The sequence below is a fragment of the Mustela putorius genome, unplaced genomic scaffold (assembly GCF_011764305.1).
Source record: "Mustela putorius furo isolate JIRA1106 unplaced genomic scaffold, ASM1176430v1.1 tig00000876_pilon_pilon_pilon, whole genome shotgun sequence".
In the NCBI taxonomy this organism is placed as follows: Eukaryota; Metazoa; Chordata; class Mammalia; order Carnivora; family Mustelidae; genus Mustela; species Mustela putorius.
The window spans coordinates 5,226,261-5,240,834 of record NW_025421506.1 but is presented as its reverse complement, the minus strand read 5'-3'; the positions used below and the strand labels follow the sequence as shown (position 1 = coordinate 5,240,834).

The following is a 14,574-nucleotide window of genomic DNA, read 5'->3' as shown; positions in this document are numbered from 1 at the left end:
TGAGTTTCAGTCCAAGTTCCCTTGTTGCAGAAGCCAGATCAGGATCCCGTGGCTCTGTGGCCTACCCCACTGGGCAGTTGGGCAGCAGAGACTAAGCCTTCCCCGAAGGAGGCCCAGCATTCCCTTGGTGTAGTCAGTGCGTGCCAGTGGAGAGGTAGGCCCATGATCACAGTGCGGACCCAAACTCCTCAGACCGCAACAAGCTTGTGATTCACCCGAGGCTCTGCAGACTCGGATTTCACTGGGGGGGCAGGGAGGCTGTGGAGCTGAAGTTTGCATTTCCAGCCAGCTCCCAGGTGATACCCATGCTGCTGGTCTGCTCAGCACAACACTGTTAATCAGCTCACAAGTCAATTAGTACATTCTTGTTTGCCAATACCAGGTAGATGTATGCCTAAATTAGATCAAGCTTTTGGCCAGAGTTTTATTTTCAGCTCTTAACTTGACTTTGGCTTTTCCTTTATTTCCTTAGCTTACCCATATTTGGACATTAATAGGTGTTTCTTTATGGCACAAAACCCCTGTGTCAAGGAGAGTCTCTTTTGCGTGACCTTTCCCTGGACACAATGTACCAAGCACCTCATAAGCGCCATTGTACACAGCAGCGAGTAATGTGGACCCTATCCCCCTCCATGTGGCTTACAGTCTGCAGTGGGGGGAGAGGGAGTTCACAGGCATCTCAGAAGCATGGGACGCTCTGGGCAGGATGAGATCTCCGAGGATCCCACTCAGCCTTGTGGAGATGCCCATTGAGCCACAGAGGGGCTCTTTGCCAGAATCCCAGCAACCAGCTGGGCACCAGGATGGAGGGCAGAGTCCTGGCTCTCATCTAACCCCTGGCTCCCTGTTCTCTCCCAGAGATATCAGGGTTCTTGTTTCGATCACTTTAAAAGGGCTTCCCATTTTCTAGAACTGGATGGATTAACCTGATAAAGCCCTCACTGAGGTCAACTGCATGAGCAGACATTGTATACGCTAAGCCGTCAGAAATCTAATTGGTCTGTTTATGCTACAGTTAGATGGATGGGATGCAAGTGTTGTAATGCTGCCGCTGAGCCATGCTTCAGCCTGAAGTTCCAGCAGTTTACGTTAGAGCAAGACTTTGGCGGCTTGCTTTTTACTAATGCAGCTCAGAAGTTTCTAGTGTTTACAATAGCTGCGAGGTATTTGTATTTTTATAGGGATTCTCACTCCTTTCATCTAATGTCGAAACATACAGAGTCATGGCGAAGTTGGGTGCCTGTTCTGTTTTATGATCAAGAGGACCATTAACAGATAGATAGCTTGCCCCCACCCCTTCCCGGAACATCCTGAGCTCTCCCCTACCACAGCCTCCTTCCAGCAGAGCTGCCCTAGACACTGTTAGTTCCAGAAAACGTACACTAGAGTGGAGCCCACTCCCTCCAGCTGGGCGCAGCCTCGGCCAGCCGCTCTCCCGAGCTGACAGGTTTACCTTGGTATTCATGAAGGATCCCAGACCTTAGCCCTCAATGGTGGGAAAGCAGGGCCACTTGCGCACTCTCCTCTTCTTCATGGTGCTGAGGCCTTTATGTTTGAATTGGCTGACGCAAAACAAGAGTATTCAGAGATGCTAAATTGTTCAACAAAAGATTGGCCCACAGAGCAGCCCCCTCATTGTGGGCCGCCCTCCCCCGCAAATGCCCCAGCAACCACAGAATGGGCAGCGCTTTCTTTTGCAGAAAGCTGGTTCTTGTGTTCTAAAAAGGTTGCAATCGGAGCCGTTTGGTAAAACTGGAACTCACAGAATTCTCGGCAGAAAGTTGTGATTAATGAAAGCCCAGGGAAAGCCTTACCTGATACGCTGGAGACTTAATTAGAGATTCTGCTCTAAGATGCAGAAGCATTTCACAGTGGATTAGCTGCCTGCAGAAGTGGGCTGCTTTTCCTCCTGAGCTAAATTGTTTAAATTCTACACCCTTCACTTCATTTGTTTGCTTCTGCTGGGTTTTCACGGACAGGGCCCCCTCTGCATTGTGTTTGTGCTTCCAATCTGCTCAGCCATTCAGCTCACATTCCATATTTTTGTGTTTGTGTAACACATTCATAAATAACATTACATGCCAGGAGATTTCAGCAAATTAACAAACTAATTTTTCTCTCGTCCCTTCACAAACTAACACTTTGGGTTGTGGAATGTAGTCCTCGAGAGTCACAAGGTAAAAAAAAAGGAAAGCAAAAGAGGAAAAAACCTAATCTCGTGCTGAATTTGAACCACAGATTTGTAACAGCCTTTGCAACCGTGTGGGCTTCGTTGATTTTGTGTTTTGATGTGCTACGTAATATTTGGGCATATGAAGCCTGGCTTCATTTACTTTTGCCACAGTGAATGTTCCTGTTTCCCTTTTATCTTCAAGGTATTTCTTTGCTGTTCTGGCAATCCTAACAATCCTGGGTGTTCTCAACGGGCTGGTTTTGCTCCCAGTCCTTCTGTCCTTCTTCGGACCATACCCCGAGGTCAGTAATCATACCAGGCTATAACATACACCCCTAAGGCCACCTGAAAGCTGTTTGTCCCAGGGTCCCTGTGAATTTAGATATTTAAGGTATCTCAACATTACTATCTGCTTTTTCAGTAAACATTTCCACGACTATGGCTTTTTTCTCTTCAATGTAATAGTTGGGGGGATGTCGTACTTGTTTTGTTTCAGTGTCTTAAACCAAGTGATTGGCGGTCTGAGTCTTGTAGTTCTGTATCCATGAAGCAGCTAACACCCAAGATGAATATCTGGGCTTGAAAATAAGTAAAAAGGTCACAGCCTGCCTTTTCCAAGGCGTAAGAGCAGAGGCTGGATCTTGGGCCCCCAGCTGTCGAGGGGCAGAGTGGGGGAGGTGAGACAGGGCCGTGGGAGAGGCCGGGCCATAGGGGGACGGGTACAGAGGCCACTGAGCCATACAGTGCTTTGCAGTCTGAGTGTGACCAGCAGTAAATGGATGATAACCCTTCTGATATGGAATCTCCTTAAACAGGTGTCTCCAGCCAACGGGCTGAACCGACTGCCCACCCCTTCCCCCGAGCCACCCCCCAGCGTGGTCCGCTTTGCCGTGCCCCCCGGTCATGCAAACAATGGGTCTGATTCCTCTGACTCGGAGTACAGTTCTCAGACGACGGTGTCGGGCATCAGTGAAGAGCTTCGGCACTACGAGGCCCAGCAGGGCACCGGAGGCCCTGCCCACCAAGTGATCGTGGAAGCCACAGAAAACCCTGTCTTTGCCCGCTCCACTGTAAGTCACCCTGACAGGGTGGGGGTAGGGGTAGCCCCATCTCCTGTGAACAGCAAAATCCCAGACAGATAGGATTTTAAAATAAAGTAAAGATTATGTAGAATCATATGAAATTGCCAAGATTTGCCTCTGAAACTATAAAAACGTTCATTCCTTGTGTTTGGGTGTCCTAGGGATTGCAAAGGGCGGGGACCAGTATCCCCAGCGTTGAGAAGCGTTGGCATGTATCTTACTCAGGCGTAGCACACTTGGAGCTTGAGGCTCAGAGGGAAAGCCTGCCTTCCTGCTGCTGCTTGTTTTTTGTTTTTTGTTTTTTTTTTTTTAGCTGCACGTCATTTTAGAATAATACTTTTTTAAAACGTAGTGGTATTTTTATTGCCAACAGTGATTTTTTTTCCCCTCCCACTTCTGTTACCTTTAAATCCCCCAGTACAAAATGATTTCAATTGTTGATGTCTAAGACTTTACTAGAAGTGGGAAGCTTAGCCTTTGGGAAAGCCATGAGCAGCCCGGGCTTCTCAAAGACTCCGAGAGCCCCAGCCATGTCCTGCACTCTCTCTGCTCCTGGGGAAGTACTCAGCACCCCCCCACCCCCCCCACCCCCACCCCCACCCAGGCCTAGAGCATAGTACATAAAACCCTAGGAAGGTTGAGGAAGGTTCTAAGACTCGTGTTGCTCCAACTGAGGGCCTCCTGCTGTCCCTCCAGGAAATGGGTATTCCAGTCCCAGGCCAGAGCAGCCCTCGCATGAAAGAGAGAGAGGCCGACCAAATAACCTAAATTTTCCTCCTCTTACCCCCCGTGACGATGCCTGCTGAGCTGCAGTGTGAATCTGGTTTGGTTCAGCAGGAGCCTAAAAATAGGTACAAGCTGAACGACTTTGAAGTTGGTCACGGTCCTTTTGATTGATGTGGCCACTGTGTTGCTCCACGCTTTGTATAGAGACCCAGAAACCAGATTCCTAACAACCGGACAGAGCAGCGCTGCCCCATAGAACTTTCCGCGATGATGGAAATGCTCCCTCTGTGCTCGCCCGTGTAGTAGCCACTGATTACATGTGGCTGTTTAGCCCTTGAAATGTGGCTGGTGCAACGAAGGAACTGCATTTGGAATTTGTGTTCAGTTAAGGGCAAAGAGCCCCGTGTTCCTAGTGGCTGCCGTAGTCAACGGTGTAGGCATCGACATCCTGCCAGCATGCAGCGCTGGGGTGAGCCAGAGCCAGATACTTAGCAGTTTTCCAAGAGAAGGAGCTTGGGATTGGACCTACAGCGCAGGGTGGGGCTCAAACAGCAGGAGGGAGGCAGTGCGGGGACTCTGTGACCACAGCCCTGCATTTAGGGGCCACAGCCACGTGTGCCCAGCCAGCTGCGCTAGAGAAAGCCTAGACCCAGGCTCCAAATAAGGCCCTCCTCTGCCACGTTGGGGAGGTTCTAAAAGAACAAGTTTTTCTTTTGTGGGTGGAAGGCCCCGCTGGCTCCCGGGGGGCCTCTTCCAGCCATTTGTGGGGTTGACTGAGCACTTGGTGAAGAGCTGTGTGTGGGTGGCCGGCAGGAGACAGAGCCAAGAAGGGAAGGCGGGGCGCAGTGAGGGGCGACGCCCCGCCCGGGGCTGGCGTCCCTCCTGTTTTAACCTGCCCTCACTCTCTGCAGGTGGTCCATCCTGAAGCAAGACATCACCCACCCTCAAACCCTCGCCAGCAACCCCCCCTGGACACAGAGCCTTTGCCTCCTGGACGACCAAGCCAGCAGCCCCGGAGGGAACCCCCCAGAGAAGGCCTGCGGCCACCCCCCTACAGACCGCGCAGAGACGCTTTCGAAATTTCTACTGACGGGCATTCTGGCCCTAGCAATAGGGACCGTGCGGGCCCCCGGGGAGCCCGTTCGAACAACCCTCGGCACCCAGCGTTCACTGCCATGGGCAGCTCGGCGCCCAGCTACTGCCAGCCCATCACCACTGTGACGGCCTCGGCGTCCGTGACTGTGGCCGTGCACCCCCCGCCCGCCCCCGGGCCCGGCTCCACGTGGAACCCCCGAGGGGGACTGTGCCCGGGCTACGGGGACTACCCCGAGACTGAGTACGGGCTATTTGAGGACCCCCACGTGCCTTTTAACGTCCGGTGCGAGAGGAGGGATTCCAAGGTGGAAGTCATAGAGCTGCAGGACGTAGAATGTGAGGAGAGGCCCCGGGGCAGCAGCTCCAACTGAGGTAGGTGCAGGGTGGGTGGGTGTTGGCCCTAGAGTCGCTGCCCCTCAGCAGCAGTGGAGGGATGTGTGGGGGTGGGGACCGAAAGCAGAGCTCCTTGGGGCTTCTCAGGCCACCCCCTCGGGGAGCCCCTGGGCATTGGTGTGGCCCAAACCAAACACCGGTGACCCCTGGTCTCCACCACATCCAAGCTCTTTCATCCTTGGGGAACCGGTCCAGTCCCAAACTGGGTCTCTCCCTTGCTGTAGACCTGTTGAGAATTAGTGCAAGTTCATGGGGATGCTAGCTGGCTTCCACCTTTCTTTTTTTTTTTTATTTATTTATTTGACAAAGAGAGATCACAAGTAGGCAGAGAGGCAGGCAGAGAGTGAGAGAGAGGGAAGCAGGCTCCCCGCTGAGCAGAGAGCCCAATGCAGGACTCGATCCAAGGACCCCGAGATCATGACCTGAGCCGAAGGCAGCGGCCCAACCCACTGAGCCACCCAGGTGCCCCTCCACCTGTCTTTCGATCTCTCTAAAGCCCCGTGACAGCTGTGATTGATACACGGCTCAGTGAACCCTAAGCCTCACATCGGGGAAGGGCTCATGACCCACCCTGAGGAGCCCCTCCTGCGCTCACCCAGCACCCTATGCTGATTTCTAGTGCCATTGACCAGTTTCCTTGATTTGGTGCTAAGTACAAACTCATACACCAGTGGCTTTGTTTGACTTTTTTTTTTTTTTCTCTTTTAAAGGGTGAGTAAAATCTGAAGCAGAGGCCAAAGATTGGAAGTCCCCCACCCCCCCAACCCCCTCTACCCCCGAACTGCTTGAAGAGAACCGCTTAGAGTCCCACAGGCGTGCGCTCCGGGAGAGCAGTTCCGCGTTACTGTAACCGATTGTATTATTTTGTGAAATAGTTCTATAAATATTTAAGAGGTGTACACATATGTAATATACGAAGGAACGGATGTACAGTAGTGCGATCTGGGCTCTCTCCACCCCCACCCCCAGAGTGGGCGGTGGGGAGGCCGCCGCAGGGCCCCTCCCGATTTGTGCATGGGTCTCTGTGCCACAAACAAGCCTAACTTAGTCTTAAATTTCAGCATATGTTGCTGCTGCTTAAATATTGTATAATTTACCTGTATAATTCTATGCAAATATTGCTTATGTAATAGGATTATTTTGTAAAGGTTTCTGTTTAAAATATTTTAAATTTACATATCACAACCCTGTGGTAGTATGAAATGTTACTGTTAACTTTCAAACACGCTATGCGTGATAATTTTGTTGTTTAATGAGCAGATATGAAGAAGGTACGCTGACCCCGGTGGCTTCTCCAGGTGTAGTGGGATGTGGTTCCGTTTGGCTGTGTGTATGTGTATGTGTGTGTGAACGTGTGTGTGGTTTCCCAATGTACTGTACTGTGATTTTATTTTTTTTTTCTCTTTTTGTTTCTTTTCACTGTCTTGTAACCCTCAGTGGGCTTTGCCCTAGTTGAGCTGGAAGAGTCAGGATGTCTTTATTGCTTGGTGCTGGCGGAAAGCTAGCCCTGAATGTCGCCTTACCCTTTCGCCGGACTCCCTTCAGGCCCAGGGCTCTCTTGCGATCATTGGCTGCTATCCAGACTCTCCCAATTCATGCCTCGGAGGAGACGGGCTCCGGTGCATGGATCGTTGTGGTGGACGGTGGAACCTCAGGGTTTAGAGCTAACATCCGCTCATCTTCATTGGTATTAAAGCGTTATTATAGAACATGCTCAGTGGTGCGCCTCAGCTGGGCCATGAACATATACTCTAGACTATGCAGCCTTCGTTGTACCTCTCGTGACACACACACATGCACACGCACATACATATACATGCACCCTCAAAAACGTAAGGGCAGATTGGAAATCTTTCAGAGACCATGACCCTGCTATGAGTAGAAAAACCTGTTGATTCTAGTTTTTCACCACAGTCAACCCAGAAGTGATGTTTTGAGTCCCTACAATTTAAACTCCCCCTTCTTCCTAAATTGCACAGTTGGCTGGGACTTTCTGGGTCTGTTTGTATCTTCTTGAAAAATAAATAGTGAGCCTCCAGTGTGGTGATGTGGAGACAGAAGTTCTGCAGGTTAGGAGCTTCCAAAGGATCCTTCTCGGTGTGTGAATATTCCCATTATGGGCCCACGCGCCCTCAACAGACTGTGTCCCTCCTCTCAGCCTCATTTGTGTTCCCTCAACGGGATGTTGACCCTAGAACAGAGAGATGTTCATTCCATACACCCCACTTAATAACGTGTCCGGAGGCAGGTCTCTCAACCAGGTGTGATTTTTAAAGATTTGCTTCTGTCTTGCTTCTGTTGTCTTGCTCTGAGGTGTGTGTCAGGGAGGTGGTCAGTACCCAGACTCAGCTCTGTGGGAGCAGGCCAGTGGCAGCTCCCACAGTGTCCTCCTGTTCACCACAGAAAAACTCAGTCAGAAGGCAATGGGCTCCCGGTAGTACCCAGCAGCACACTGACCTCAGACCCAAAACCTTGCCACAAAACTGTAAGATACTCATTGGAAGCCCCCTGTGGCCACCAGGTGTGTGTGTTCACGTGCCAGGGGCCTCAGGGGGCCCGCGTCTACTGTCCAGTGACTCCGTCAGCCACACTGTCTGTCCACCTAATATCCAGCTCTGCTCAGAAAACTTAAGTCCTGCATTCAAGAGAGAGATGGTGCAGAATTCTGAGGTCTGCTTCTCTCGTTCGTGGCACGCCCTCCTTGCTCCTTTCCTGAGCCCAGCTTGTGTGGTGCATGAGAGCTCATACGGCCCCGCTTTCTGCACGGTGTAGAACTTTCTCCCACAGTCACTTTGGCAAAGGGAGAACCCGGGGGCGGGCAGGCAGCCAGAATTTCTCTCTCTCTCGCTCTCTCTTTTTAAAAATAGTTTTATTTTGTCTGTCTTGTTTGTTCATTTGGATGTTTTAATTTTTAAAAAATCTTTGCTGATATTTATAATTTTGTATCATAAGAATGTTTTCCTACAGTATTTGTCATGCCAGTTTATAACAAAAAAATGCAGGGATTTTATTTCTATTGGAAACACTATTACAGCTATGTTTTACTTTTGAACAGAATTTTTATTTGTATAGAGTGCTTACTAATGTTAAATAGTTCAGAGTATATAACATTTTCATTAAAGACTCATGGTAGGTGTTAGTGTAAGGAGTTTAAAGGAAATAAATATTCAAACTGGGTCTCATTATCTGCCAGTTTTGGCAGAAATGGGTTTGTGTCATTTCAATTACAAAGATAAAAGTATGCCATATAATTTATTTATATGAAAATTTATTTTTGTAGTGTACATAGTAGTCATCAAGTCTTTTGACAGAAGTATATTTTTAAAGAATTTATATGTGATGAATCCATAATGTCTGGAACTTTGCTGAGACATGAGTGGGGCACACTTTTCATTGTAAGTACAGCAAGGAAAAGAAAATGTTTAACAGTGTTAAGAGAGTGAGAGATCGAGTAAATATTCATGCAATTGTGAAATGTGTATTAGTTACCATTTGTGACCTAGTGTGGTTCTCATTTTAAACCTTGGAAGGCAAAAATGTACAAACTCTCTAAATATTAATGTTCAAACACTGATAGAAATTCTAACATGAATAAAAAATAATATAACTTGTTGGTTATGTCTTCGTTCATGGAATTTTTTTTTTGAAGATTTTATTTATTTGTTATTTGAAAGTGTGAGAGAGAGTGTGTGTGTGTATACACATGTGCAAGCAGGGGGAGGAGCAGAGGGAGAGGGAAAAGCAGACTCCACACTGAGTGTGGAGCCCAATGTGGGGCTCAACCCCAGGACCCTGAGGTTATGACTTGAGCAGAAAGCAAGAATTGGACCCTTCACTGAGCCACCCAGGCAACCCTAGTCATAGAATGTTTTTTTAATTGTATTAACAGAATGTTTTACAAAGGCGGTTAGCATGTCAGGCCACCAAAAACTTCATTGTTTTGTCTTAGGAACCTTGCTAAAGAATGCTTTCTTGTTCTCCCTCACAGAAGCATTCTTTTTTTTTTTTTTTAAAGATTTTATTTATTTATTTGACAGAAATCACAAGTAGACAGAGAGGCAGGCAGAGAGAGAGAGGGAAGCAGGTTCCCTGCTGAGCAGAGAGCCCGATCCCAGGACCCTGAGATCATGACCTGAGCCGAAGGCAGCGGCTTAACCCACTGAGCCACCCAGGCGCCCCACACAGAAGCATTCTTAATATAAGAAGAACTCTAGGTTTTTATTTTCTGACACCAGGGAAGTTCCTAAATACCATTCAAAATGATCCCCTTGTCCTCTCTTAACATTCTTATTTTTTTTTATGTGATGCCTAATAATTAGAGGAAACACTGATCAAGACCAATGTGATGATTATTCAAATAAAGGAAGGTACCATACTTAACTCAGGGTAGCCGACAACGTGGTACTGGTTGAACCTGATACAGAATGGCTTTTTCTGGGTGTTTATGATTCGGTTATATCTCATTTTCATCGTAGCCGTGGAGAAAAAATAAGACCAGGAGTATCATACCCACCGGAAAGCAAGGAGTGGTGGGGAGGAACTCAAAACCCAAATTATTCAAAACACCCGGTGAGGGGTCAGCAAACTGCAGTCCACAGGCCTCCCGTTCTTGTCAAGTTTTCTCACAAGATGGACATGAGCAGCGACATACAGATGGTGACTGCTTTCCAGCTAGTGGCAGAGTTGAATAGTTGTGACCTGCTCTACAGCCCATGGAGCCTAAGATGATTTACTAACTGGCCCTTGAGATAGAGACCCATTTTAAGATAGGGTTACCGTAGGCCAATGATCCTCAGGTGTGGTTCATGGATTGGCAGCATTGGCGTGCCTCAGAAGCTTTCTAGAACAGCAGAATATTCAGGGTCACCCCAGACCTACTAAGTCAGACTCCTGGGAGTGAGACCCAGGAATCTGTGCGTTAACCAGCTGTCCTGGTAGTTCTGATGCACCAGCAGCGACGATCCCCTAAACCCCTTCCTGCTGCATGTGACCGCAGCTCTATAATTTTAACCAGTGCAGGCCAGATCTGGAAACAACGTAGATATGCCGACTCCTCTGTTTGGTCTTTCCACAAAAAACACATGTTCCTCCAGGGGAAAGAGTGGAGACCTGTCAACAGCATTTGTGTCTGGGAACCCAGAGAAGGGAATTCCTTTTCAGTGCTCTGCCACTGCTGTGGGGCAGGATCCCAGTGGAAGGCATGAGCTTCTGACCTCAGAAGCAGGGGAGGATGGTCACTCCGGGCCAGACCCCAGTCCACCCTTCCCGCTAAGAGGGCTGCAGGGGACCCACTCTGACTTGGACCTGTCCCTTGAAACCTTGGAGCTTCCATATCCTCATCTGTATATAAACTAAAGATAATATGTGTCCTTTGCATACTTCTGAGGGTCAAAAGCAGTGCTGGTTGTGATGAGGTTTGGCCCAGAGGGAACCTCTGTGGACCCCACACTGAATAAGATGCTCAGGTAATACAATGTCCTCCTTAATGGATGTTTATATAAGTGTTCATAAGTGTTAAGCGGGGGTTCCTGTCTTAAAACCTCATCCTCCTCTCTCCTGGTCTAATCTACAGTCTGTTCCTAAAACCCGTCGGTGGTGAACTTCACACATAACACTCGCTTGGTCATGGGGAGTAGGTGCCCCCTGAAACTGAGCATGGAAAATATTAATTGCATTAATTGGAATTCAAATTGAGAGGTGCTTTCTTTTAGAGGAGTTTTACACCACCAAAATGACCGTTCGTTGCCATCCAATTTTATATTCTTTATAAATTACATATACCTAACTAAGTAAGCTAATTTAGTTTTTCATGTTGGCCTGGGGAGAAGTTTTTAATCAGATTTGTGTCCCAAAATCCACCATATTTATTCAGGACTTAGGTAAACACAAGGCCCCATTATTTTTGGCACGATGGGCATATTTAACAGCTTTGGGAATGCTGCACGCTGCTAAATTTCGGGCAGCAGCCGTGTCGATGTGAAGGCAGGTGTTTCATTTTTGGTAACTGGCAACTGACCTCCCAAAAGGAGAAGTGGAGATGGCCTATTAATCATCCAGAAAGAACATCTGCCAAGTTTTAATCACTTTTAATGAAGGTTGTGCCTAATGAGAATACGCCTCAAACACAAATCTGCTTCATGGTTCACATTGTCGAGATGGAGAGCGTGGTGGATGCCATTTTCTGCGAAGGCTCCCTTCCAGGAAATGACAACTTTCATCTTTGGGATCTTGAAGGAACATTCCGATCTCTTAGGAACTCGGTAGAACTCAGGAAAGCAGAGGGACCTGGGGCTCTCTGTTACATAAAGAAGGGAGCAGTAGAGATGATCCAAATCAAGCTTGGCCTGGCCAAAGCAGGCGTGACATTCTACATGGCAGTGTGTTTTGGTGATCTTTGATTCCCGCCTACCCTTTAGGAATTCCCTTTCTTGGGGCCAAGAGAATGGGGCCTTTCGACTGAGAGGGAGACTTTGCGCTGACAATGAGACACACCCCAGGGAGCAGTGTAGCTCAAACAGGCAAACACAGCCTCATCTTCCTCAGAGTCAACTGAACCCCTTTGCATTTCTTTTACCTGGAGCGGGTTCTCTTCATTCATTGGTGTCCCATCCAGGCAGGACCTAAGACCGAGGGCACTGGAGTATGATATTAGGTCTCACTGAGGCAAAAACTAAACCCAGAGAAGAGTTCACACAAAAGCAAACCCAGAAAATACCTCTGTCAACAGCAGCATGTTCGTACACAATGGACAACAGCTTGTATTCTCGTGGAAAAGGGGGTGGTGGACAAGAACCGGTTTTATTTTTATAAAGAGAAAAATCACACAGATGGAGGAGACATTGACGAGCAAGTTCTGGCTGGTGAGGATTGCAGCCTTAAGCCCACATGAAGATGCCAAAAGGATAATCTTTGTAATTACAAATTTCAATCAGCGGCAGCAGTAGGTGGACTCCTGGTGATAGGCTCTTTTGCGGCAAGACAAGAAGCAAGATGGGGCAGGAAGGGAGAAAAGCAGGAGGCGGTCCGCTGAGGGCTGAGAGAGAAACAGCTCTCCTGTCACAGGGCACATGCTCAGATGTCCAGAGAATGAGGCTGATACCATGGACATAGACAAATTGCCAGCAAAACTAGGAAAAGACCATTCAACTGGGGAAGAGGCATGAAAAAAAGAATGGAATAAAATGCCAAGAGACAAAACATCCACGGGCTGCGAGAGCCATTGCCAGCCCATAATACTTCTATTGGGCCCAAAACATCAATAAGCACCCTGGGATCGTCCATCGGATGGATGATTTTTCTTGTCTTACTCAGTTCCCACCTTACATGGAATCATGGAAGGCCATGATGAATCATACGAATATGTCCAGAATCATGGAAGCCCAAAGCTGTCCCAGGCCTTGGCCATCTTAGACTCAGAAAGGCTGGAGATGTGCTATGACATTCTCAACGTTGGCCAGCAACTTCCGGAGTCAAGTCAGACTTAGGACCTGAATCTAATGCAGTCTGATGTTCTTATTCCCTTATCATCTCCCTTCCCCTCACCGCCACCTCGCCATGTGTTTTACATGTTAATTTCAAAGGTAGGAATGCCTGCCCTCTACACCACTGATGTGCAGCAGGGCTCCAGGGCCCCTCAGCTGTGGCGTAGGTCCACAACCAGGTGCACAGCGTATATATCTGCACTAAAGGCAAACAGCCGCAGTGGAGGAAGCAATTAGCAAATCTCTGAATTATCCTTCTGATTACACTTAAATTCCAAAAGCTAATTGGCTAAAATGTTTCTCCTTAATTAGAAGCAATTAATATGTGAAGCTAGGTTTGCATTTCACAAGAGAGTTTGCATTTCACGATTGAAATTTCATAGTTCATTCACTAATGGTCTCTAAAGGCTCGTGATCATAAGGCACACACAATTAAGGTGGCATTTTCAACGTGCAAGCGAGGGAGGATGGCTGAATTTGTGAACGATCCTTCCAAAGCAGAGGACACGGCCGCCATCCACCCGGGGCCACAGAACACCATCGGGCATGCTCGCGCTTGCCCAGACACACCCAACTGTGTCACAAGTCCCGACCTGTCCACTGTGACCCCTTCCGAATTTCCTCCTCCTCTCTCACTTGTTCTCTTTCACCTGAAGAGGCTTGTCCGTGCTCCCTTACATAGTCAAGGCAGACTCAACATCAAGGCCAAAGGGAAGCCTCTCCAGAGTCCGGAGACTATGGCTGGAACGCCGCCCCAGGGAGCAGGAGCACTAGCAGAGATTGGAGGAATGACCGTGGTGAGGTAAGAAAGGGGAGACAAGGGCAAAGCCTGAGGAAGAAGCGGCTCCAGGAAGTTGAGGCCAGGACAGGACTCCCTGGCCCCACACCAGAGTAATTTCCGGAGATGATGCTGATCTGACACCAAAGGGGAAGACAGAGAATAGAGGAAGGGTTCCTTTGTCTTACATGTTAGTTTTTCCCTCTCTCTTCCATTTATTTTCCAAAATCTTCAAGGGAGAGAATGTATGGAGAGAAAGAGCTGGCAAACTAAAAATCCAGACCAAGGACTTGTTTTTGTAAATAAAGTTTTATTGGAACACCGACATGTACATGCTCACTTTTGTACGGTCTGAGGCTGCTTTCATGCCACAGGGGCAGAGCTGAGCTGTTGCAACAGACACCATATGGCCACAACGCCTGAAATATTTTCTGGTGGTCATTTACGGAAAAAGCTTGCCACTCCTTAGAATATGATGTCTCTGCATTGACTCATGTACACACTCTGGCCCCTGTACAGATGGGCTAATTCTTGTTATTTCTCAAACACATCAGGCAGCGGTTTCCCTCAGGATATTTGTGCTTAATTCTTCTCTCCACCAGGACTACACATTTTGTCTCCCAGATGGACACATGGCTCACTTCCTCACCAAATTCAGGTCTTTGTTGAAAGGCCGCCTTCTGGAGAGGGGGAGGCTACCTGCCCCTCCCCCACTTCAAAACCGCAAATACAATCCACACCCCAATCCCAGAACCCCATCCGCCTCTTCTGCCTAAGTTTCTCCATAGCATTTAGTGTTTTCTAACATCCTCTAAATTTAGCCAACTGATAAGTTTATTATTTTAT

General features: G+C 48.2%; 1 protein-coding gene across 6 annotated transcripts in view; it reads left to right on the top strand.

The window, feature by feature from the left end:
- PTCH1 (patched 1) overlaps positions 1-9,087 on the top strand; it is a 70,487-nt gene extending 61,400 nt beyond the window's left edge. For all 6 annotated transcript variants that reach the window (XM_004777395.3, XM_045086110.1, XM_004777398.2 and 3 more), the window contains 4 exons: positions 2,376-2,475; positions 2,989-3,243; positions 4,893-5,448; positions 6,180-9,087. In XM_004777395.3, the coding sequence (XP_004777452.1) occupies positions 2,376-2,475; positions 2,989-3,243; positions 4,893-5,447 (910 nt within the window). In that variant the 3' untranslated portion in view covers position 5,448; positions 6,180-9,087. The remainder of the gene's footprint in view (positions 1-2,375; positions 2,476-2,988; positions 3,244-4,892; positions 5,449-6,179) is intronic.
- Positions 9,088-14,574: the final 5,487 nt, after the last annotated feature.